The following is a 27948-nucleotide window of genomic DNA, read 5'->3' on the forward strand; positions in this document are numbered from 1 at the left end:
TCATTCCTCGATTCCATTTAATCCTCGTATCAGACTGGTAATAATAAATGCTAAAGCTGCTAAAGGCCATGATGCATTTTGAGAAATGCTGGGTGCTTTGCTCACACCGACGATTTTTCGAGGTGATCGGCCTGGATCCACAATGTTGATTTTCCAGCCGAGGTTGTTATGGGTGTAACACTATAAATCAAAATTGTAAATGAATTTGAATTATTTCTTATCAGCAAAAAACATGGATTGTATCAAATAATTCCTTTATATTAGAAATTCACCCAAATTTAGTAGGGGCAGTTATGCTGCATACTCCAGATTTTAAACTAGGGCTACTGGATTTAATTTGTCGTATTAATTTTTTTTTACTTTACCTGGTAGTATAATAAGTCAGGTGCATCTATCGGCACTGTCCAGGTTAAAACAGCTGGTTCACCGCCAACACACTCCAAAGACAAAGTTTCCTTAAATTCCTGGAAGGATTCGAATTCGGCAGATCTGTCTACTGTTTTATGTATCCACTCGCAATATCTTCCAGCTATAATATTGCATATTATTTGAATATAAATAAATATTCTAGATAATATTACTGAAGTATCTTAGAAATTAACCTGCTGTTGGATAAGGATAACCGTCCATATCAAAATCTACTCCTGCATAAACTTTTTGCTTCATTTGCTCCAAATCAGTTTTTTGTCCATAACCGCCTTCACTTGAATCGCATATGTAGAATGGATGGTATCTGAAAATTTAATTTATATCTATATAATTATCTCAGTGTATGCAAAAGGTCAGGTGCTCTTATATTTAAATTATATCCACTAATTCATACGGTATAATAAAATTATTTTTATCCATACCTAGCTGGATTTGTTCTATCATTTCCTCCTTCAACAATGAAAGTATATGTTTGACCACGTTCCAAATATAATTCTGGTATCAACATATCATTGATGTACCATGCAATACCCCAACTTGGATGACCTAAAGGAAATTTAATATTTAGTAATAGTTTCTACTCGACAGTTCCAACCACAAATAAAAAAGTCACAAAAAATGAGTCTATGTAGGTGAGAATTTTCTTAAACTAAATATATCTTGAAATTGCCTTTAAGAGTGTATTGTGATAATCAAATCTATTGCAACATTCTCTAAATTTTGGTATAAAATATCTATAATCACGCCATATTCCTGGACAGGCAGGTAGTCCGTCTTAAGTATCTTTTTTGAGATAAATTTTTCAATATTTGCACCTGTAATTGGTGTGTATCCCCGTTTTCCTCCGGTCGGTCCTATTCTGGCAGTGAATGTGTTATTCACTGTATCTCTAGAAGCCACTAAAGTCATAGGTTCCCAAGCTGTGTATACCGAAGCTTCCGATAATTCATATAAAGAAGCTGTACACTGATGATCATCCTGTTGAAAAAAAATAGTTTTTGATATTGCTGAACTTACAAAAATAATAAAAGAAGATGCTTGTAAAAAACTAGTCTGTTACTGAATTTTAGAAACATTTGAAATTTAATTAAATTCGATTAGTATGAAAAATACTCTCGTACTCATTTAAAAATAGTAATTTTATATGGTTACCGTAGCAGAAAAATCAATTTTCTGGTCATAAGTCGAATGATCGCGAATATTATGCTTATTGACTTCTCTTCTCGAATTCAAAGGCCCAATGGCTGCTATCACAGACTGTGCATTTTGTCCAGATCCTCCAACACGGAAAGGAAGATCATTTACAGGCTCGTTAGTCTGCAAAGGTCTCCTAAAAGTGACCGAAGTGACGCCGTTTCTTCGAGTACCTCGAACTTAAATAAAGAAATTATATCATAATATTATATATTGATATTATTGTAATAATTTATTTCTTTTATTATGTTAATGTGATGTTATTTACCAACTTTGGCGTCGTTTCTACCACCAATACGTTCGTCAGGACAAGCTCCTTTCTTGCCATCACATTGGGCCAAGTCTGATAAATAATAATCTGTGGCGTAGAAATTTTCCTCGTTTGAAACGTAGTGGATTACTGTTACATCGGCACCTATTTTTTTTTTTATATTTTTAATATTTCTAATACTTAAGATCGTTTTCACATAATTGGTTTAATGAATATTATGACAAATTATCAAAATCTCCAGTACCTTTCATTTGAGGAGCTCCTTGTTTGCCAGATAAACCGAAAGCAGCCCATTCCTTTTCTTCAATTCGGGCAGATAGTTCTATTTGTATATAATCACCCTTCAAAATAATGGTATTTCATATTATTTAATTATTTTATTGAATATTTCAATTAATTATAATGGATAAAATGATAAATATTAATAAAATATTAAATTGAGTTGCAATTATCTCATTCATCTGGTTGAATATGATAATTATCTAGTTCATAAAGGTATGCATATATATTGAAACAAACAAATTTTATTTTTAATAAATATTATTAGTGCATACTGTGATTAATTTATGAATTTTATTTTAAAGATAATTAATGATATAAATTAACAAACCTGTACTTCCCATCGCACTTGTAATCGTCTATCCAAAAATTCTCTGCAATTTGTATTTGTGATTGGTTTGATAGTTGTGCTTGTCTATAATAAAAGTTAATTTTTAGTTTAAATAATATTTTCGTTATCAATTTTTTAATTTTATATGAGTCTTAATTATATTTTCGATATTTTGATTTCATTAATACAACATTACTTACCGGATTATACCACCAAGAAGGCTAGCAGTGAAACGTAAACATATGATAAGTTGCAAAGTTTTAACAAAAATTTTGTTTAATGTATAAAACACATTTATATGAATAATTTTTTAAATACTTAGCATTTTTGATATTTATTTTCATCACTAAAAATTAAATTAGTTACTCAATTTCTATTCTATTTTACTCACCGTTATTTTAGTCTGTCCCAACGCTGGAGGTACATCTAAATCTTTCGGTATCATGACATGTCCAAAATTATGTCTATACTGAACACACCACATTGCTAACCAATCTATATCATAAACTGTTAAATTTCCAGGCAGCTGAATTTCTATATCTTCACCTTGGTAACCCCGTAATGGTTCCAGAGAACCCATTTCATTTGGAACCTATGCAAAAAAAATTTAAATCAATATTTGAAATTGTGGATTAATTTTAATTTTTCTACCTTAATCCCCATTTCTGATGGTTCTGGTCCAGTTCCAACCCAGAAATAGGCATCAGGGCCTGCACCATCGTAATGTAAATTAGGGATGTAGAACGTCTTGGCATCCAGAACACTTATATTACCAGATCGTAGCGCATGTGCGAGACGTTTGAATTCGGGCAGAACTCGTGGTTTTGGCACATCTAGGTCTGGGGGGATAAAAACTTCTCCAAAGTCCACCTGGAGTACAAAGAAATTTAAGCTTATTATCTGCACACAAAGATTTCTTGTGATAATTTTGGTCATTTCGATGATAGGATTTGAGATGTTTAGAGAATTTTACGCAATTCTAAAGAAACTTTTTTTTAATCTTTAAAAGTAATGCGGTCTACAGATCAAGTTAATGTAAAGCGCTGACTAAATGCAAAAGTGGGAGCATGTTCAAATAAACATACTACAGCTTTCTCCCTTTGGACCCTATGCCATAATCATATAGTCTAGCTGTTATGGAGACTGTCACTACCGTGACTGAATTTATTTTTGTGTTTTTTTTTTAATAAATATATAATTTTTTTATAATTTCAATATTTATTACAACTGCTAAATAATTAACATCTAGTAATATTGATAAATAATAACATAAATTTAAATAAATAAGAAAGTAAAGGATAAAATTTACATAAAAATAATATCAGTAATATGATGATTTAATATAAAATAGAAGCAAATAACAATAAAAATAAAATTAATAAATAATATAAATAAAATTTCTGAATAATAAAATAGTACTAGAAAAATAATAAAATATAACAAAATAACAATAATGGAAATAGTAAGATAATAATAATAATAATAATAATAATAATAATAATAATAATAATAATAATGTTAGCGTTTACAAGTTTATGAGATCATTGGGAATTTTTCGTTTTAGTCTGGTTGAGCGCGCTTCTGAGAAAACTTTTTGTGCCAAGTAATTTGGGTAAATATATAAATATAATCTGTAGTTATAAACAACATTCAGTAATTTTAATGGTTTATGAAAAAAGGTCGAATGGTCACCCAGTGGTGATCCGATTCGAGATGTTTAGCTTACAGATGTAGTCCTGATGTAATTTTACATATTATAGGATTACTAAAGAATATCAAAAATGGTCCGTTTTCTTCTGAGCCATTCAATGCCATGTTTTTTTATTAAGATTTTGGCCATAATGTTTGGGTGATTCTGTATTATATCCTTGTATTTCAGACTGAACTTTTCAATTTCTTCATTAACTGTGTTTATGTTCAAATCTGTTTGAACCAACCAATTTGGGACATACATGGGTGCGTTTATAATTTCTTTCAAAATCTCATTTTGAAATTTTTAAATTATGGCGATGTTGTATTTGCGCGCGGTTCCCCAAAGCTGTATTCCGTACGTCCAAATTGGTTTTACTATATTAAAATATAAAAATTCTTGTTTGTTTGTTTTCAATCATATTCACATTGTTATCCTAAATATTTGTTCTAGTTAAGTAATTAACTAATTTTCTCAATTCGATTACATAAATCATCTGCTATTTATTACTTACTATATAAAATAATAGTAAATTTTTTATCGATTATTTTTAACTTTTCCCCAAATGCATTTATTAATATGGTGCACATTAATTCCAAATGGGGCGAAAATTTTCGCTTCGCCGTTGGCTTCATCCATTGTTCGCAAACTTCTGCTTCTCTCGCGAAAGAAGCTCTCGAGTCATATACTTGTACAATGAAAGAGCCCTTGAATTTTCTGAAGCGCTCATGAATATGACAGACACTTGAAAATGCCAGTCACCAAAGACGACATAAACTGACGGATGTCAGTGTCAAATAATTATTTTTCATTGTTTTAAAATTTCTGAGATTTATCTGAAGTAAATCAGAGGAGATTCAGAATCAAGATGCCTCATACCTTGATATACAGTTCATAAAAAATTCATTAAATTTGCATTTAAGGTACTTTGAATAAGACTATCTATTATATAAGGTAAAAAAACAATTTTACAAAGATAAATTAAATACTCCAAAACTGCTAATAAATATACATTCAATACACATACTGACGAAATACCAGATCAAGGTTATGTACAGTGTTATCTCTGTAAAAAATGTACCCATAAAATTTATATTTTGCATTGGTTGCATAATGCAGCTATTATTATTCTGTAAAATTCTTATAAAATTAAAAATAAAAGTTCCTTTATAATAAAAATAAGTCAGTGAATCTGGTTGATTAGTTTACGAGACTTTAATATAAATTTTAGGCAAGCGTTATTTAATTATTTTACAAGATGTATTGTTAATTTTAAGTTAGATTCAACTGTTTTTTTATGTAACCTCTATTAAAGCTTAGTCCTAGCTAGTGTAGATATGACCAACTAAACCTTTACCCTGTCAAAGATGTAAAAACTAATTTAATAAAAAAATATTTAAACTCTGCTGATAAATATTTCTGACGAAATACCAGATCAAGGTTATGTACAGTGTTATCTCTGTAAAAAATGTACCCATAAAATTTATATTTTGCATCGGTTGAATAATGTAGCTATTGTTTTGTGAAATTCCTCTAAAATTAAAAATAAGTCAGTGGACCTGTTTGTTTAGTTTACGAGACCTTAATATAAGTGTTAAGTAAGCGTTATTTAATTGTTTTATAAGATGTATTGCTAATTTTAAGTTAGATTCAACAGTTTTTTAAGTAACTTCTATTAAAACTTACTCATGGCTGGGGTAGAAAGGGCCAACTAAAACTTTACCTTGGAAAATATGTAAAAAATAATTAAATAAATAATTATTTCAATTATGCTGATGAATATTTCTGACGAAATACCAGATCAAGGTTATGTACAGTGTTCTATAAAAAATGTACCCATAAGATTTCTACTTTGTATTGGTTGAATAATGTAGCTATTATTTTGTAAAATTTCTCCAAAATTAAAAATAAAAATGGGTCTGGTTGTTTATGAAACCTCAATAAATAAGTTTTATTTAAGCGTTATTTAATTGATTCATAAGATGAATTTTAAGTTATATTCTACAGTTTGTTTATGTAACTTTTGTCAAAGCTTACTTCTGGCTAGAGTAGAAAGGACTAACCTTTATCCTGTCAAAAATGTGAAAAATAATTAAGTAAATAAATATTTTAACTTTGCTGATAAATATTTGACAAAATACCAGATCAAGGTTATATACAGTGTCTATTTTTATCTCTGTAAAATGTACCCATGAAGGTTCTACTGAACATAGTAAGATAGTTGTTGTTTTGATATGTGTTGAATAATGCTGCTATTATTACGTGAAATTTCTTTAATCCCGTTTGCCCTCTAGAAATTCTAATTTACCCCGCCTATGGGGTAAAAGGGACCACGTGAGATATTTTTGAAAACAGCAAAAAAACAAATTTCTACAATTATGAAGTAGGTGGGAATTCTACTGAACATAGTCAGATAGTTGTTCTTTTGATATGTGTTGAGCAATGTAGCTAAAATATTTTGTAAAATTTCTCCAAAATTAAAAATAAAATATTGGACTTGATTGCCACCTGGCGATTCTAATTTACCCAGGTAAAAAGGACCAGATGGCATATTTTTGAAAACAGCAAAAAATAACATATTTTTGCAATGATGAAGTACCTGGAAGTTCTACTGGACATAGTCAGATAGTTTGACCTTTGACATATGTGATATAGTTGGTTTGGCTTTCTCAATATAATTGCTCAAAGTCAAATTGGACTTTTGGGTCAAATTGGGCGGGTACGGTCTATTCTATATATATATAAATCTTGAAACTTCGTTTAGAAGTACAAAATTACTTTTTATAAATTATTCTAATGTTGCACTTTTCAAATTTATTAAATAATTAAATTTTTATTATTATTATTATTTTTCAATAGATCATTATAAGTCCAGTGTATGAAGTGGATCAAATTCCCAAAATTATATTAGAATTACGTCCGACTAATCCGTCAGAATCCTGGATGCTTTGGTCCTGGTGAACTAAAGACATGTTATATATATAAATGTATCCTCATTTCGTCACTTAAATGCATATCGATGTAATCGTCTAAACGAGTTTTTGCGCGTTATCGGACCAAGTCAGTCAGTCATTGAGCCAGTCCCTTATTCTCTCATATTATCCCTTACAAGCTTATACTCACACCATCGCATTACGAGCATTAAACTCTCCACCTAGATCTTTCTGTTCGTCACCGATATTTTCGTAGTAACATGATCCCGGAGGATAAATGAAACATAATCACTGGAAACGTTTATGAAGGCATTGGTGGCAGACCCCCTTTTAGGAAAAAATTATAGGAAAAGACAAGAAATAATACTGTAAAATGGTTTAAGAGACCAACACTTGCTTTCAGTCATCTCATGAATTAGATGAAATTCATTTAATAAATGAATTAATTAAAACTCTTTCAACTACAATATATATAAATCTATGGTTTGCTCCACAAATTTCTGAACATTGTCCAAAATATAATCCTGGTCGATTTATTATAAAATTTGATTGAATTAGACGTCCTGGAGTGGCATCAATTTTAAATCCAAGAGAAGGGATAGTTTATGAATGAAGCACATCTGTAGCAGTAATCAAAATTCGAATTTGTGAATTAGTAGGCAATTAAATTCGGTTATCAACATCTAATGAACAAAATGAATTTAAATTTAATTCATTAGATGGAATTATATAATAATCATATATCAAAGAATCAAAAGAAATATTTTTAAAGTCGGTATATTCATAACTTCAATATCATTGATGACCAATTGCTTTTAAAGAGATTAAAGGCCTATTTGAATCATCTAATAAAGACTTAAAAAGTAAAAAACGGAACACTACAGAGATATTAGTCTTTTGAACAAAATGGATATTTTGGAAGTTGTATTATATTTTAATCGTTTTGGACTTCAGAATCAAAATAGTAAGTTTGATGGTGAGTGAGATTTATATTGCAGTTTTGTATAAAATTCACAATTGTAATACCATATTGAAACGTTTATGAAGGCATTGGTGGCAGCCCGCTTTTTGGTACTTGTTGGTGGGGTCTCTGAAGTGAAAATGCCCTTACGAAAAAATATAATGAAAAAGACAAAAAATCTTCAGACTTTAAAAAAAAACGGAACACTACCGGAGTTATTATTATTTTGTACAAACCAGATATTTTGGAAGTTGCATATTATTTTTTAGTCGTTTTTGACTTCAGAATCAAAATACTGAGTTTGATGGTAAGTAAAATTTCTATTGTAGTTTTGTGTATAATTCACAATTGTGATACCATATCTAAAGTGAAATTGCCCTTAGGGAAAAATATATTGGAAAAGAAAAAAAATCTTCAGATTTAAGATATCATTATTTTGAACAAACCAGATATTTCGGAAGTTGTATATTATTTTTAGTCGATTTTGACTTCAGAATCAAAATAGTGAGTTTGATATTGAGTAAAATTTTGTTAAAATTTTGTATATAATTTATAATTTTATATCATATTCAAAGGTTTATGTACATTTCCATAAGAATAATGATACATTTATTACAACTTACATCAATTTCTGAAGCAATGGCAGAAACATAGAACTATTATCGTTTTGGATACTTGTGGATTTAAATATTATATTATTATAAATTGCATTATATGTACAGAAATCTATCAATTGGAAATAAACTATTGATATCTATCTATTCATAAATTTTTTAACAAAGTTTTTGCCGTTTTGTTTCTGTCAAATATTCAAAAATCTATCCATGGATTTTTCTATATTCAAAATCTTATATAGATAGACGAAATGTCATGGCAATCTATTGTTTTATTTATCTGGTCAACTCCACATATCACTCCACTTTCTTGTTGACGATATATGTATAAGTATAATCAATTAATGTGATAATAATAAACAATCTTTTTATTATAAAAGGCACTATTCAAGTATAATACTCTACGACTACATAGACAAAAATTATGATCATCCGACAGAATAAAAGTGATTAATTTTACAAATATATTTTTTCACTATTAATAGTTTATGTCTAGCCATATTAGCCACATATCATAATCTTAAATTTTTAAATAATGAAACATTTATGAAACTCTGGTTTTTGATAACACTTTGCATTTTTGACAGAAAAAAAATTGAAATTTTTAAATCATTGCAATTTTATGATCATTTTAGTATTAATCATAATATTTTGATGTGTAATATATTTTTATTGTGTGTACGGTTTTTGTTTTTACCATTTTTTACTATTTCAAATAATTTCCTTTCCTTGCAAAAAAATCGAATACAAATGATAAATGCATTTACAGCGCATATTCCCATTTAACAATCAAATAAATAAAGTTTTACGATTCAAAGCCACAAAATAAATGTTATTACCGATCATCAATGAATTTATAATTGCATTTATATTTAATTAACATGATGTATCATTCTGGGAATTAACCTTTGAACTATGAATAACTGGCACAACCTTTAATATTTTTACTTGCGATGATTAAATAAAACGGGTTTCTTTGATATTTAATTTAATATCTATTTTTATCTATTAAAGCAAATGTAATATTGAAATTTTATGCATATATTGACCTGCGCATTGTAAATATAGAAATGATTTTATTGCATAGAAAATTATGAATAGGAGGAAGAGAACAAATTGCTAATTATGCAATTATACTATGAAAATTATTATTGGGCTTTATTATTTTGTCTTCAATCATAATTTGAACAATATTATTAATAATATTTATTTAAATCATTTTAGTTGAGAGACAGGTTCGTAAAATTATTTTTTCAAATTTTATCAAATTATTCTATGTTATTTATAAAACAGAGCTCCCTGTATATATTTTCTTTCATCACAGAGCTTTTTCGTTATTTATTCATATTTCCCCAAATTAAAAGTTTAATTTGTATCCAGCATATTGCATCTTTCTCTGTAAAAAGCATATTTTTATCCATGTTGCATATTCAAGAGAAAATTACACAAAGGATTCATCTGCTCACAAATACAAGTGTAAAATAATTTTGTATTTTCAAAATGGCGTCCACTTGAATGTGTATAATAATCAGAGAAGGGCTTTATATAGTACTACGTCGTACTACGCTTCAGGGGTGGATTACAAAAATAGCTACGATACAGTATGATTTTTTTAAAAGTCTATTATATAACTAGTATTAGCCCAAAGTGTTTTACCTCTTGCAATAGAGTATTTTGTACTAGTCGGTTTTGTAATAACATGGTAACTCATCTAATTAAGTTACTAAGTTATCATCATGGTGCGGCAAATTTTTTTAATTTTTTTTTATTAACTCAATATATACTTTCTATTTATATGATGTTTCTATACTATCCAGGAATCAGTCATTCTTCGCAAATAATTTTAATTAAAACTGTTTTATATAATAACTATTAGTATAGGTTTCAAAGATAGCTTCTGAAAAAATATTAGAATTATATTAATTTTTTTTATTAAATATTAGAATTTTGATCATGCTTACGTAGTTTTAAGGTAAGACTACAAAATCAGAGAAGTAATGTTTTTATTACTCGGTAGATTATCTATAAAGTTAATATTTACATATCGTATGAAAAAAGTTAGAACCTACATATTTAGTTTGTTAGAACCTACATATTTGATAATTTATACGTCTGGACTTCCTAATTAAAAAAAATATATACAAAATGATAATATTTTTGTGGTAGGCTAATTCTCTTTTTCAAAGGCTCTATTTTAGGGGTGGATTACAAAATGTGAGAACTGGCTATTAAAAATATAATTTTTCTTTATTTTTTTTTAAATCTGCAAGAATTGTAATTGCATCGTAGTTATGAATTGTTATTGCATATAGAAAGTGTATATATGAAAACTAAAAGATTTCAGTAAAATATTATATCTTCATAGAGTATAATTACGTTATTCTGTTATAAGAGGTCAAATATAATATCCAAAATGCATTTTTTAGACTCATATTTATCCAATGATTTTTGTTATATTATTTTTTTTAGTTTATTCCTCTCATTGTTATTACTATGCTTTATTGGTCAATTAAAAAATCAGAACCAGCTACAAAATAGTAGTATTTTTTATGAAAAAAATGTGTCTGAATATAGAATTTCAGATTTTTTAAACAGTAGAAAAATTAGTAAAAATTAAATACTTGATATGTTCATTACTATTTTTTCCAATTTTCATTTTTTCTCTTAATTGTTTTTGCAAAAACTTAAATGAGTTTTGTAATATATATATATATATATATATATATATATAAAATCATACATGATATATATATATATATATATATATAATAAAATATTAATTGGTGCTGGAAATGTTCTTAAATCACATTGGGTAACAAGAGCCCATGAAATTGTATGATCTTTATTATTTCAATTATCAAGTTTTTACTACATTGCCACCAGGTCTTTAATACCCGCAGTATTAATATTATCATTATTATAATAATTAAAATGTTATTTAGTACCTAATTGTGTTTAATTTTTTCCCGACGTGTGGCAATCCTATAATTTATTTACAAGTGTCACATAAATCGATCGATTCGTGGAAAAGCAATTAAAATGGTAAATTGTAGTTTATTTTGCACTTAAATCTGAGCCTGGGTCTTAGGTTTACAGATGTGTATTTAGTAATATATATGTGTATTGTACATTTATACATTTATATACATATTTAGTTTACGATTCTGCGCACATAATCCGGCAAACTCCGGGTCGATATCAAGAATTGCAGAACCAACTGAATGAGTTCTTTCGAATATCGTTTTACAACTGTCCTTGTTTTACACACATCGTAACCCGTATTGAATAAAAGATAGAAAATCGTGGAAAATCATGGAAAACGTGTCTCGTATTCGATTTGATTGAGAGTATTTGTACAGCCGGATTCATCCGGACTGAAAAGTCCGACGCGTTTAGATACAAGATTGCCGATCGCTTTACGTGACATCCAAGATTATGACGAAGTTATAATAACGTTTTAAGCGATAAAATATAACACACATACACACACACAAACACACACACAGATATATATATATATATATATATATATATATATATATATATATATATATATATATAGGGTGTCCTGAAACTCAACGTCAAGCCCATGCGGGGAGACAGGGTTGATTATAACTATCATGGAAAATAATTAGAAAAAAATATCTCATGCAATTTCAAAATTTTGAGCTTTTGATTATACTTAGGGCTTTGGTCGAACTGTGACTATTTTTTGTATAATGTAGTTAATTTTTATCATTTTCTACATTTGAAATTTGGAAATGTAACCCCTGAAAACTGGGTCGATTATAACTATCATGCAAAAAAAATCGATAAAAAAATCCATGCAGTTCAAAAATCATGAACTCTTTATTAGACCTGGTCTTTGGACAAACTGTATTTTTTTCCGTTATTGTAGTAAATTTTTTAAAAATTTTCACATTAATCATTGAAACTGCAACCCCTAAAAACGGAATCGCAGGGTTGTTTTTAACAATTGTGCAAAAAAATTAGGAGAAAAAAAATCCATACAGTTTTGAAATTATGAGCTCTTGATTAAACCTAGAGCTTCGTCAAACTGTTATTATTTTTCAGTTATTGTAGCTATTTTTTGAATTTTTCACATTCAAACTTTGAATCTAAAACCCCTAAAAACGGGGTGGAAAAGTTGATTTTAATCATTATGCAAAAAAAAACTAAGAGAAAAAAATCCGTGTAGTTCCAGAATTATGAGCTTTTTATTAAACTGGAACTTTAATCAAACAGTAGCTATTTTGGGGTTAATGTAGTTATTTTTTCTCATTTTTCCACATTTAAACATTGGGACCATAATACCAAATATCATTTCTAGGACCACAGTTAAAATTAATGGCAAAATTGTTTAAAGGTTTCTGGAATTAAAACTATTGGTAAACTATGAACTTAAAATTTCCAAAATTAATCGTTTTTCAAAAGCCTTCTTTAACAAAGTGTCTTGGAAAATATCATCAAAACTTCATGCATTTAATTAGAATTGTGAAATGGGACAATAGTAAAGTAAATAGTAAAGTAAAAAATGAAACCTTTAAATTGTTTTTTTTAAATGTTTCTCTATTCATTTCTAATAATATTATCCTACCAGATGAATAACATTAAAATTGATTTTTTCAATAATTTGAATTAATTTCTTAATATTCTCTATTCATTTTCAATAACATTATACCACCAGAAATTAAGATCTAACTTGTTGAATGCTCGTGCATTTTAAGAGCTTCTTAAACATTATACAAGTGATTATTATAATTAGCAATTAATCATTAAGATTGTGAAATGGTACAATAGTTGTAAGTTTCATACTAAAAAAATAAGTAAAACATGAAACCTTTGAATCATTTTTCTTAAATGTTTCTCTATTCATTTTTAATAATGTTATCCTACCAGAAATAAAACATTAAAATTGATTTTCTCAATAATTTGAATTAATTTCCTAATATCCTCTATTCATTTTCAATAACATGATACCACCAGAAATTAGGATCTAACTTGTTGAATGCTCGTGCATTTTAAGAGCTTCTTAAACCATTTACAAGCAATTAGTAGAACAAGATTAATTATCCTTCAGGTGTTTTTTCTATATTGATTAATAATTGATATAATAACTCATGTTAGGCAAAAATATTATTATTAATTATTTTAGTGAATAATAAATTATTTAATTTTATATTTAGGTCTGAAACACTTTAACTATTCATAGAGCTTAACCTACGTATTTATAAGTTTTAATTACCAAAATTAAAAATTACTTCTGTTGCAGAAAATTTTTGGATATTTTTTAATTAGTATCAAATTGTTTTTTCATTATATATTTAGATATATAATATATACTAAAACTGTTCGAAATGTTATTATTTTTTTATTATTAAAATATTATGTTATTACTTTAGTGTTTAGACATATTGTGCAACCATATGCAGATATTCACATATGCATAAATCTTATGTTTGTCTTTGATATTTCATAACTAATCCATATCCACCATCATATATATATATATATATATATATATATATATATTTGATATTCTCTGATATATCATGCTTTATGGCAAATTGAAATTCTGTTTACTTGACATAAACACAGACATAATATAATATAATGTGTACCCACCTATATAGCTATTGCGTGTTTATTTTAGTGATCAAATGATAAGTTCATACTGCTTTATTTGCTTTAGCCAAAATATGTTTACACAATATTATTACCGCTTAATATAATATCCATTTAGGAATTTAGTATTCAATTCAATTACTACGTAAAGGCGATTAATATTGCTGATTTTATGTCCCAAAAATAGAGCAAATCTATTCAGGATTTTGTATTTGATCGACAGATTTTGGCGAATGACAATGCTTTGATTGGGTATAATATCGAGGAAGTGAAGCCTTTCAAAATTTATGACAATGAATGAATGAACTTCTATATAAAAAATTTGATAATAATGATTTTATTTTGGTCTCATAATCGGATTTGATGTAAACGATTTTTTTCATAATATTATATTATAATTTTAACTTCCTTTAATTTTACTTTAAGGGTAAATTATAGTAATCGCAAAAAAAAACGTTTAAAGGTTTCTGAACATTTTGGCATATCTTAGAAAAAAATGACGTATTTTCGTCGACCATTTCGCGAACAGGGATCAACCGATTCGAATAATTTAAAAAACATTCGATTTCTACAGATAAGGAGACGTGCTGATAAGTTTTTGGCAAAGGCAGGTTCGGAGTATTTTAATTTTTGAGATAACGGAGCGTCCGATTTGGATAATTCAAGAAGCATTTTACTTGTATTGACGAAATGAAGAACTGGTTAAATTTTTGCCTAGGTCAGCGTAATAATAATAACAATAAAAGTAGTAAAAAGTAATGCCATTTGGCGTTAAAAAATGAACATTAGACATATGCACATCAAATTATCAGATATTTTATAAAGATTTTAACAATAAGTTTAAACTTTGTTTACATTCCTATGGGTTCCGTACCAATGTTTACGCGTTAGAAGGCGACGCGGCGCTTACGCGTTTTGATATTTTGTCTTTATGCACTTAAAACAGTACGATTGCTTCAGAATTTCCAAAATATTTCAAAATAAATGATTTAAGATAGAATGATTTAATATGGTTCGAAATTCTATTAAAAGTTTCAAATCATTGATCAAGTTTTATTGATTATTATTATTGATTATTTTTAATTAGTCGAATTTTTAATTGCGGTACGGGAAGTTCCAGCAATTTGCCTTAAGGTACGATGCCCTAATTGCCTTAAGACAGAATTCCACTTACAGCTAGTTTTTGTTTAGTCATTATGGCTTACCGTAAATCTCCTGCACCAAACTGATAACCAGCGTATATCCCTGATTCTTTTGCCCATTGGCAGCCTCAGGATTATATCAGTATTATTGTAAGCTCTGAGAACTGGAGGTTCCCTGAAATATTAAAAAAAAAATTAAATTAAAATATATGGTTTACGGTCTATTTACCTTTGTCATTATATTTGCTAGATGTCAACTAATTACATTTTATTATTTTCGTATGTTACAATTACCGTCCAGTCTTCTCTGTCATTTAATTTATTTCTTTACAAAAGTTTGAAAAACAAAATTAATTATAAAATGTAGCTCCAAGTTGCGCACATCCCCATCCATTATGGGGTGCATTGTCTATTTAATAGCTTGCACCCGTCCTGCATGTATTACACCGCTGCATTTGCATTTCAATGAATAACATTTATTCGGACGATTTATAACGAGAAAATATAGATGAAAACTTTTATTGCACATATAAACCGTGCATTTTGCTAATGGAGTAATAATTTAGAACGGTTAGTGTTAATTTAATTGACTAAGTAACTGTAAATTTTATTGCAGTTGAAATATATGATTATATACATATATTTCGCAGTATCCAATAAATTTTACTATGATAAGTATAGGTGTTGCGTTTCACCAAATTACCAATATTCAAAATTTAATATTCAAAAAAAATTCAACAAGTAACCAAGAAATATATATATAAAATAATTTTTCAACTGTATTTTTCTTTTGAGGGTGTGGGTAACATGATGTTGTAACATCATATCGTATTTTTTCTTTACAAATATATGAAATATTTCAATAAATTAAACTCTGACGTATTTTTTATGGAACAAAAATCAGAACCAGGTGTTCCATAAACTGTTGAGAACAAAGCTTACTTTCAGGTTTATTATCTTCATAAAAGGTAACAAAAGACATTTTATTGTTTTTTATCTAGTATTTATATTTTATTTAATTATAAATACCTTCAAAAATAAAACAATTGTCTTTTATAATTGTAATATTGCAGCAATTTCTCAAAAGGTGATTTACACTTGAACATATTCGGGCTACGAAACCACAAGAAATTACAGTAGAGTCACGAACACCCCATTTTATTTTAGTATTGTAATTATCATTTAATTTAAAACTTGGTCTATTATTTAATTTGATTTAATACATCAGTAGTCAATTCTAAATTGAAACTCTTATCAGCAAAGCGAAGACGAATCAATTCATTTTCTGCTGGGAAATGAAAATGAAAATGTAGATGGAAAAATACAAAGCTTTACTAAAGGAAAACGAAACAAAAAAAATCGTTATTAAATTATTTTTATCTAATTTTAAAATAGTATTGCATTGATTTTTTAAATTGATTTTATAAGACCTCTCTTTTCGTGAGTAATGGCCCAAAATGCACTGCTAAAAATCATAGTTTGCATCTATAGATTCAAGTAAAAACTGTTATCAGTACTGCTTGATATAAAAATGTCCTTGTCTAAAATTTTGCTGTTACAAAGTCAAAATTCTAGAGGATATTAATATCCCGTAGGGTAAGTTATATTAATGGGCCGAAAAATAAAAATGAAAATTTTTGCATATCTTCACGTTTCAGAGGTTTTTGAACATTTTGGCATATCTCAGAAAAAATGGATGTGTGTGTGTGATTTGTGTGTCCGCAAATTTTCATGAAACATTCAATTCCAATTGATAGAGAGATGTGCTGATTAGTTTTTGGCAAAGGCAGGTCTAAGCCTTACGGAGATATGGACAAAGAGTGCAGGAGATAGAAATCGAGTTTTTGAGAGAACGGAGTATCCGATTTGAATGATTCAAAAAGCATTCAATTTGTAATGATTGGCAGAAGTGGTGATTAATTTTTGGCAAAAGCAAACATTTTGTTACGGTATGGGAAGTTTTACCAATTTGCCTTAAGGCACGATACCATACACCACTAGTTACAATTAGATGCTATAGTTTACATGCCTTGGTCCTAAACTAAATCAAGACCAGTCAAGACAAAACAAAATTCTCTGATATTATTTATTCTTCTCTCTAATAACATAAAAATTTCAAAAGAAATCTATCCCTTTTCAGTGACTTATTGCCTGTTTTTCTGATGATCTAATAAACTACTCCTCCATGTGAGGTTTTGTGATTGTATTACTTTGATGTTACTGATTTCACGGTATCTCCGTTTCCATCTCATTATTATGCACCCTTAGGGCCCAAGAGGATCCTGATAGAAGAAGAGGGTAGCAATACAAAAAAACCCTTTAGAACGATTCATTTGCAAGGATTAAATAGACAGAGTAATAAACACGCATCTGTCAAATCTAGATGCAACTTTGGAACTGGAAATAAGATGGAAATAAAGTTTTTCAGGGTAAAGTAATTTTTTTTAAATTTAGTTTTTACGTAATAAAGGCCGAATAAGTAGGAACCAGGAATCACAAGTGGAGAATAAATGATTTTAGTGATATCAGTAGCTTCAAGAAATGCCAAAAGTGGGAGCAACTTTAACTTGTGCCTGATGATATTGTTACATTTCGAGATTTTTTCATAATTATATATATATATATATATACATGTCGTAATCATAATTGCATTTAATCAAAAAAGTATGGTTACTTAATATAAATGAAAGTTTCAAACATGCTCAAGCCTACTACTTAAATACAAAACCATAGAATTTATGCACATTTTAATTTTTATCTAATACGATATTAATTATTTTGACATTTCATATATCTACTGTCCATTTCGCAAAACCTGAGCAATTTTATCAAAGTGCGTGATTGTTACTTTTTTCTTTAAGTATTGCAGCCTTTGTATATTTGATCATTTGACCTTTTGTACAAAGCATGAGAATAATTGCCAGATGGATCTTTGACGGTAATTGGTTTTTAATGATGTTTTTTTATTTTAATTACAATTAACGGTTTTTCTGATCTGTCTGCATATACTTTGAATTATTGATATTGTCATTAATAGATATAATGGAGAATATATGTGAACATTATTTTAAATGCATCAAAAATTTTTTACATATAGAAATAAAATTTATGTGCTGGATCTGACGTTCTTCAAATAGTAGAAATATAATTTTTAAACTCAACAAGTCGATTATTTCGAATATTCATAGAAATTCATATTCATGAAATCAAAACTGCTGCAAAATTTTGTCATAAAAAGCTTTATTTTTAAAAAACAGTATGTAGTGATTTATTCATAGAAAATTTGGTGTTTCACCGTTATTTTATAAGCAAACCTAAATTTTATACAAAATCAATTTTATATTAACTATCGAAAATGACGGACCTGCACAGTTCAGTTTTATGAGATGAAAAATAGAAGCTATGAATACAATATTATGTAGGACGGTTTACATGTTCAATCAAGACACACAAAATAATTTAATATTGTTTTAATTCTTTCTGAAAAACCTTTATTACTAGTTACCCCTGTTATAGATAGCCACAAGCTTCCCTACTACTAATACTAATAGACTGAAGATTGATTTTTTTTAATTAATTAATAATTTTTAATAATAATTTTTTTACTAAAACAAAATAATTTTTGGTACAATTTTATTAAAATTGTTTATTTATTTATATAGTTTCTATTAATTAAAAAATATATATACAAAATGTTTATATGTAGACAAATCTCCAATATAATGTCATACAATTGCTTTTAAATATATAACATTTAATTTAATTTTAATAGCTTTATCAATCAATATCAGTCCTATGATTTTTTTATGGTTTTAAGCTTAAATAAATAAAATAAAAATCCAACAAAAAAGAGTCTCTTATTACCCTGTATTAATATTTCTGATGCAGGTAGACAGAAAACTGATTTCCTCCCTTGTCCTTCTTGTCACAATTTCAAGAATTTCAGATTCCTTTCCAATTTTGTTTAATTTTATAAATTGCAAATTGAATAAATGCAAAGTATGGATTTATATGTCTATTAGAGTCATTATCGTTTAGCTTTCTGTATTCATTTGATATGTTTTGCTAAAAGGGAATTGAAGGGTGGCCTATCCGTAGAATCGTCGTACCTTATTATGAACCAAAGCACTGAATAAGCGATACCAGAAAAGGGTAAACGCATTTAATAATTGGATAGCTGATGTAAAAATATTGAGAATTAATTTAAAAAATCATATTATAAGAGAGAAGTGTCTATGCTAAATAAATCTATGAGTTGAATATTTGAAAGTTTGATGAGAGAAGATTTCGTAAATAAATATTCCATAACTAATCATTCTTAATTTTTACATATTTTCTTATCCTTTTTCTTTTTATTAACTTCCTATAGGGTAAATTATAGTATTCGATAAAAAATCGAAAATCAAAATTTGTGCATACCTTTACGTTTCAGCGGTTTCTGAACATTTTGGCATACCTTAGAAAAAATGGATGTATGTGCGTGCGTGCGTGTGTGTATGTATGTATGTGCAGAAATAATATTTTGTCGACTATTTTCAATACAATAACATAGATCAAACGATTGGAATGATTCAAAACACATTCGATTTCAGATACGGGGCAAAAAATGCCAAAAATGTCAAAAATGGTATTTTATTTTTATTTTTAAATGGTATTGACGAAATGAACAACTGATGAAGTTTTTGGGAAGATTTTTGTCAACGATTTCAAGAACACTACTCAACCGATTTGAATGATTCAAAACACATTCAATTTCAGATACGGGGCAAAAAATGCCAAAAATGGTATTTTAGTTTTTTGAGAAAACGGAGCGTCAAAAAAATATTTTAATTGTATTGACGAAATGAACAACTGATGAAATTTTTGGAAAGACGGGTTCAGCTTTTCTGGAGATACAATAAAAAAAGTAACTAGTTGGAATTGTTATTTTGCATTGAGGCAAGTTACGTGAACTTCCCGATTTGTATAAATAATCGATTAATCAATAAAAAAAAAAATATGATTAACTAAAAGTATTCCGAGTGGATTTATTACACATAATTGAAAACGAACGATCACGTAAACCCGGAGTATTTTCTAAAAGCAAATTTTTAAAAATCAATGATTTTTATAATTGAACCAGTTTCCGTAGAACTTTAATGGTTTAGTCTGTTCATTAAGACCAAGTACTCTGTCGTTATACCAAGTCAATGGTCTAATTTTAATTTTAATAAACGTTAAAAAAACTACTCATTTTCTCAAACTTTAATGAATTTGTAAAATTAAACTACTTGTCGTAAGGCCATAATATTTCAGTAAGTTCTTTAAGACCATGATATATTTAGCCAAAAAAAGTTCCATGAAAATCGGCTTAAATTGTTTTTTTCAACAGTTAATTACAAGAGAACGACTCGGTACATTTTTACCTAAAACTGATCAGTATCATTCCCAATTGATATCTTTCGAACAGTTTTTGATTTTTTGAAATCGATTTAGCAGTATGAGTTTAAATGTGGGCAAGAAGTTTAACACTTTTTTCCAAAATACAAAAAAATGGCTGAGCAGATCATCGCATAAAACTGACAAACGATAGTCCTCATTGAGATGCATCAAATGACTTTTAAATTTCTGAAATCGGTTCAGGCATTTTTGAGCAAACATCGATGATAGATCTAATTTTGACAAATGCCAAAAAAACTATAATAATTAGTTATTAATTATGTGGGAGATTGGCAGGTCGCGTCAATTTTAGTAAGCGAGGAAAAAAAATAATAATTGACGTTGAGTTTTGTTGGATCATTCGTTTTGGCAATGTAAAATTTTGTTCAGATAAATTTATAAAATGTATCACTGTATTAAAGAATAAATATTTTATAATCGGCAATTTATTTAATTTCCGATAGTCTGTATTGAAGAATAAATATTTTATAATCGGCGATTTATTTGATTTCCGATAATTATTATTTTTTGACGAATTTTCAAAATTAAACTAGAAGTTCCTGTAATTTGCCTTAGGGCTCGATGCTAGTTTCTCTCTGTTATCGATATATTTTCAATTAAATTGTAGAACTTAAATCATCTGATTATATCTAATCAATTTTAATAAACAATAACCTGGCCCTCTGTCTATCTATAATATTGTCGCCCCCGGGGCAGGGTGTATCGAAACCCTTTTAACGGGATTCATTTTGCAGGATTAAATCGCTCGATAGACAATACATCGATAATCCGACCGTGTCGCCTACTACGTCCGGGTGGGCGCCCGGGTTGGAGTCAGAAAATTGGGAGTTGGGAGTAGTAATGGACTCTGTACATTAATATACCTACCGTATTCCGATACTAAACACTATCTTTATATTATGTTGCCGGTTTGGGTATTTTACGATATCGTTATAAAACTTGTATAGGAGAACCTAAACTCGATGTTAAGGGTTGACCCTTTTGCATTAGGACTTATTGGTTTTTCTTATCAATTTTAAGAATTCCATTCATGTATTTGGTGAATTGTTACAACCGTACTAGAATATCATACTTGTAGTTGAAGAAAATAAAATAGATAGAAATTTTCATGCATATTGTGGTTTGCTCAGTTGATATCGAACAAAGTAAGAATATGCGAAATAATCGTTAAGCTTGTTTTGAGTTTTGATAGAAATTTTTTTTCTGGGTTACTTTTGCACCAATTTAGATAAATAAACTGCTACATATTAGAGATTTTTTTGTCGAGTTATTTGATTTTTCAACTGTTACCAGTCGTTTCTGCTATTACCAAGATTTCTGGTGCTGGAATTATATCTCACTGTTCTTGATTGCTTTCTCATAGATCTATAAGTGCTCTATCTATCTACAAGTGATGATGGTAGTCAATCAAAATTTTTCAAAAAAATATTTTGGAATATAAACAAAATTATCCATTAAATTATGGTCTGGAAGCTAAACAGGTAACTGTTGGACTTAAAATTTTTGTTCACTTAACTATTTTCTGATTATTTTGCAGTTTCGTCATGGTGCTGGGGAACATTCATGTTTTCAAAATTACTTATTTTATTACTAAGTGATCTATCTATCTATAAGTGATGATGGTAGTTAATCAAACTTGAAATTTCTGCCTTCTTAATCATTTTCTGATAATTTTGCAGTGTGATTGTATAGTTATGGTGCTTTTAGGTTTTCGAAATTTTAAATTAATTTGCTATTAAGATATTACATTTTATCATAATGCTACTATTTTCTCAAATTGATTCGGTTGACTAAATTGCCATGTAACCCTAATTTTTCACCTTTCCTCCTTCATGTTCTACAAGTTGTATGATTTTTTTTTATATTCATCCTTTCTTCTACCTTATTTTTACTATATTGAATACCATCTGATTGTTTAAATAGTATACTTATAAAGTAATCATTTTAGTGTCTTATGTTTATATATAAATAAATAAATACTAGTTGTGAAAATAAATATTAAATTAATGAAAATTACATATATTGTGAAATACCAGATGGCCTAACTGAAAAATATTATTACCGATTACTTTATTAAATTAATGAACTATCCACAATTATGAAAATTAGCTCTTCATATATATGTATATATATATATATATAATATATATATATATATATATATATATATATATATATATATATATATATATATATATATTCCTAATGTTCACAAAGTCATAATGGATCTATTAGTCTTCTTAATAAACTTGCAAGTTTCCATTACGGAGCCATACATCATTCAAACTTTAGACACACTGTCATTTGGTTAATTAAAGTATAAGACAATGTCTAATTACAGATAATTTTGCTAGAAGTCTCAGATATGAAATTATCTAATTGCGAATGATTATAGGAAAAAATCGCCATTGATAAATGCATTCTTTAATTGAATATGATAAATTGAAGTTTAAGTTAGAGTTTTAGAGTTAGTAATCACTCTTAATGGAGCCTCATAGTTAATTAAATATTATCATATTTTTACTCAAAAATTTTCAATAATATATGACAATTATTTTACCAAATTTTTATGAAACTTGCCAATATACTTTGGTACATTTTTTCAAAGGAGGGCCTCTCAAAGGTTCTAAAAAAATTAAATTCATAGTTCAACAAAAAGGTCCTAATTTTTGTAAACTTAGAGAAACAGTGGTGTTTTTTACTCTGGTTCTAGAAATGTTATATAAGGTAATGATTCTAAAGTTTAAATGAACAAAATTAATACAAGTTAACCACAATAACTGCAAAACGGTCACCAAAGCTCTAGACTGCACTCAAAAGCTCATAATTTCCCAACGACGAGAATTTTTATTATTCTAATTTTTTTCAGGAATGTATATTAGATTGAGTATCATAAAAGTTATTCAGAAAGCTTGCAACAAAAATAAATTGCATAAAAGCAAAATATAAATCTTATTGTGAAAACTGATAATAATTTGTTACTAGGTGTTTATGTCTTTCCTCAATCAATTCTTGATTTGACTTATTTCGTCCTTAGCATTATTATCACCATTATTCATTCTCCGTTGATGGTTTACTATAATTGCTAGTATTAAACCATTATTTGCAATAATTATAATATAACACACCATAAAATATTTCATATCAATTCCACCCTCGCAAACATTCTCGCCATTAACGACGAAATAAATGCCCCCGTCCTCGTCACCAAAATAATTCGAAGGGATGGATGACACATCAGCATCAGCAAATTGCAAATTGCTGATGACTTAATTGTAATGCCTCGCAAAATACCAGTAAACACGTACACTGCCATAATACAGGGTCCGTATTACGATTCTTAAAAGCGAATAATAAATATAAAATCACTCCAAAGTTGATGTATGCAAATATTTGTCCGATGCTCAAAAATATTCGGTACACGTCGATTGCAGAATAATGGTGAGATGGTGAAATCTTAAATCAAACAAGATTAGATTGTAGACGTGAATTTAACATCTAACAGTTCAAATCCAATAAGCCTAGAAATTAATAAAAATTTGCGAATTTAGAAATTAATAAGGATTTGAGATATTTAGAAATTAATAAAATAAATTAAAAAAGTTAAGCATTGTATATTGAGTTTTGGTTCCGGCAGGTATAGATAAATTTGTAAAAACGAGAGAGCTAAATTGATATTAATTATTGTACAACTTGCAAAACTTTTCCAGGTCGATCTCTTTGGTATCTAATTTAAGTCCAAAATGATACTCATATTTTGCTATCGATAGTTGCAGACTTTCCCTATATTTCTGTAATCATACATATACATAACAAGTACTCGTATAATTACCTTTACAATAAATATTATAATTAGCAATAGTTTTTTGTTCACATACCAAACCAGGTTTTTATAATTACATACTTTTAATTAATCTCTATTAAAACACTCATCGTTGATCAGCCAATAATCAGTTACTAGTTTTTTACTGATATATTATTTTATAAAAAACTATGTTGCCTTGTTTAATTGATTAATTTTAATTTATTTCTATTTAGCAAATATAATGACGTTTTATTAGTTTGTAATTTGCATCAAGTGAAAATGCTACAAGAAATATTTATATTTCATGCATAAAAAATGCATATATCCTAAGGACATTTTTGGACTATAGTAGATTTTAAAATAGCATATCATTACCAATATATATATGTAAAAAATTCATCCAAATATTCTGAAGTAATCAGTCAGTAATACGTTCTCTCTAAAACAACCTTCTATTGCATTTTAATATATATTTTAATTAACAAATCCAAATTTTAATTAACAAATCCGAAAATATCGGATACAAACCGTTCTAGTGCATTTTATGAAAATTAATTAAATTTCAAATTTATTTATTTCAATAGTCAATCGAGATACAATTTGATTTCCAATTTGATATAATCAATGAACTGTTTAATTGCATATAGAGTGCATGTGCAGTAAGCACTATTTTAATTTAAAATCGTTTTTTTAAATGAAATATGTAATTTCAATTACAAAAATATTGCCAAAGAATTAACTTTCAAATATTTGATTTATTTATAAAATTTTTGTTTAATTTAGTATTTTCGGTACATACGAATCTATCTACCATTCCAAACATATTAGAGGCGCCGCCAACCCAAATTATTTCTTGATGTGATGGATTGTCATGTCACAAGGCACCCACCATGTCGATGTCGTTTGATAATTACAAAAGACGTCAAAAGATGAGGGAGACGAAATTACATTTTGCTAATGGATAGGTACAAAAATTCCACTTACTCGTCAAAACGTGTTAAATTTGATATGGCAAGCGAATTACAAATGTACCATTTAGATTTGGAAATATATTAAGGAAACCATACTTTTGGCACCAAAATTTTGGTAAAATAATTTTATTATAACATCGATTTCTACAAGCGTAGTAGTAAATGAAATTTTATATTTGACAAAAAAAGTACTATATGAAATATTACAATTATTTCAATGATTTCACCAAATTAATACAAAACCAATGGTTGCGATGACTTCTATAGAGTTTTTCAACAGTTTCATCAAAATTGATACTAATTGGAATTTGCATTAAAGATTGTTGCCCAAAAATTTTCTGATATGTGTAAATAATTTTAAAATTAGGTTAAAAAAATTTTGAATTTGTAATCCAAACATACATATAATTCTAGGATGTTGGTTTCGGCGCAACAGGTTATTTCAAACAATTTTTAATTTTTTAAAATCTGTTCAAGAATTTTTGCTCATATTTGAATGAAATTCTTTGCATTTTTCTGATAATTTTTAAGAAACGACTCGACCAATGCTTTCGTGAAATTAAATAAACGCAAAACTTAATCAAAATACATCGGAGATTTTTAATTTTTTTTAAATCGGTACAGCAGTTTTTGATAAATCGTCGACGATAAGTCAAATTTTGGGTCTCATACATTCACATAAATACAATTTCCAATTTTTGTGTCAAACGGTTTAGAATGACTTTAAACGTCAAAAAAGCATATCATTGGAAAATCGTATTTTATAACGATAACAGAACCTTCTTCTTCGAAAATTTTATAAGCTTAATATTGATCGCATTCTTTATTAAATAAATATTAAAAATAAATTACTCATATCCATAATATGAAAATATTAAATTTGTAGTAATGAATATTGATTTAATCAATATATTATAAAAATTCTGCCAGATTTTTCTGATTATGAGATTTGGGCAAGCCTTAACATAAAAGCTCTAACAAAAATTGAAGATCTTATAAATACAAAAAATTAAAAATGTAAATTCAAACTTTATTATATTTTGAAATAGAATTTTCTATAGAAAATATTATATTTTACTCATATAAAAGTATTAAATTTAAATTATATTATATTTAAATAAAATATAACAATCTCACTAATTTTTCTGCCACAAATAAAATGTATCCATTTAATACATATAACTCTTGATAAATATCTTCGCGCGTGTGCTAACGTATACTAATTCATAGGTTTAATTATACAGCAAACAAAATGATTTATTTAGCTATCTTGTATAGTGATAATAACGCTACAAAACAAACTAATCTCATAAAGTTTGCTCATTGTACTAGTGCAAAAACTACCACAAACTGTTAGTATAATACAATTAAATTGCAAAGCTCAAAGCTCAAAGCTCACCGTCCCACATATTCTTCCGGGTAGGGAATAATGTAACCTTCTGGCGACGGCCTGGGCGAGTTGCCCACCCAGAAGTAGGCGTCCGGGCCGGTGCCGTCGTAGGCGAATCCTCTAACGAACAGTGTCGTGTCATCGACGGCGTAGGCCGTTCCTTTAATTCCGTGGGCGAATTCAACTAATCTTCCTATTTTTCGGCCGTAGTATGGCGCGTTTCCACCTGGACGGGCTGACATGACATCTGGAAATAAATATAATACATTAGCATGTTTTACCCTTTTTTCAAGACTTATGATAATTTAGTTTTGGAAACATTTATTTTTATACACATTGAGTACTGATTTGTTAATGGTGCAGTTTTATCTTGAGTTATTCTAAATATGAGTAGGGGCGCTAGGGGTTTATTGTAACAGGAGTAAGTAGTTACAGACGATTGGACATGTAAATCGCTTATTCAATATTGTCAGAGCTACTTAAAAATTAGCAAAAATGTCATTTTTCAGTCATTGCTACTAGATCCGGTAGATATTACAACTAGCCCCCAAAGTTGAAATCATAACTAATCACCTTAGTCGATCATGCATCTCAACTCTATATCTTATGATCGCGTGTTAATTAATTAACAAATCCATATCATATATCCCAGTACATCTTCCTGACACACGTATCAAATTCGATTACAAGCTTGGCTAGTTGTGATCTGTCATGAGTAACAAAGAATTTAAATAAAAATATAAATACATTGAATTGGAATAACTTTAAACCGCGACGGACTACGTTCTGCGTCTGTTCGCATGAGTGACTCCTTGTTATGGGAATGAAATGGACGAAGGGGTTCCGAGGCGCTCGAATTCTTGCGTGAAACCAT

General features: G+C 28.2%; 1 protein-coding gene across 1 annotated transcript; it reads right to left on the reverse strand.

The window, feature by feature from the left end:
• On the reverse strand, positions 1–27948 carry LOC113373484 (protein Skeletor, isoforms B/C-like). The gene is made up of 15 exons (XM_026613777.1): positions 27822–27948; positions 27084–27321; positions 15533–15644; positions 3156–3374; positions 2896–3096; positions 2705–2725; positions 2505–2588; positions 2139–2235; positions 1892–2038; positions 1582–1802; positions 1245–1407; positions 852–975; positions 603–733; positions 366–529; positions 1–180 (listed from the first exon to the last, which is right to left on the reverse strand). The coding sequence occupies exons 1-15, from the start codon at positions 27946–27948 to the stop codon at positions 1–3; spliced, it is 2229 nt and encodes a 742-aa protein (XP_026469562.1).

Source organism: Ctenocephalides felis, unplaced genomic scaffold (assembly GCF_003426905.1).
Source record: "Ctenocephalides felis isolate EL2017-DRISC unplaced genomic scaffold, ASM342690v1 CF-g0.4_SCAFFOLD_01604, whole genome shotgun sequence".
In the NCBI taxonomy this organism is placed as follows: domain Eukaryota; kingdom Metazoa; phylum Arthropoda; class Insecta; order Siphonaptera; family Pulicidae; genus Ctenocephalides; species Ctenocephalides felis.

What these genes read in the sequence shown, in the direction of transcription:
- LOC113373484 (XM_026613777.1), bottom strand. Translation starts at nt 27,948, where the DNA reads ATGGTTTCACGCAAGAATTCGAGCGCCTCGGAACCCCTTCGTCCATTT. An exon ending in AGGAGCTCCTCAAATGAAAG is followed by an intron (nt 2,039 to 2,138) that starts GTACTGGAGATT and finishes AAAAAAAAATAG; the next exon opens with GTGCCGATGTAACAGTAATC. An exon ending in CTGACTTATTATACTACCAG is followed by an intron (nt 181 to 365) that starts GTAAAGTAAAAA and finishes TTTGATTTATAG; the next exon opens with TGTTACACCCATAACAACCT.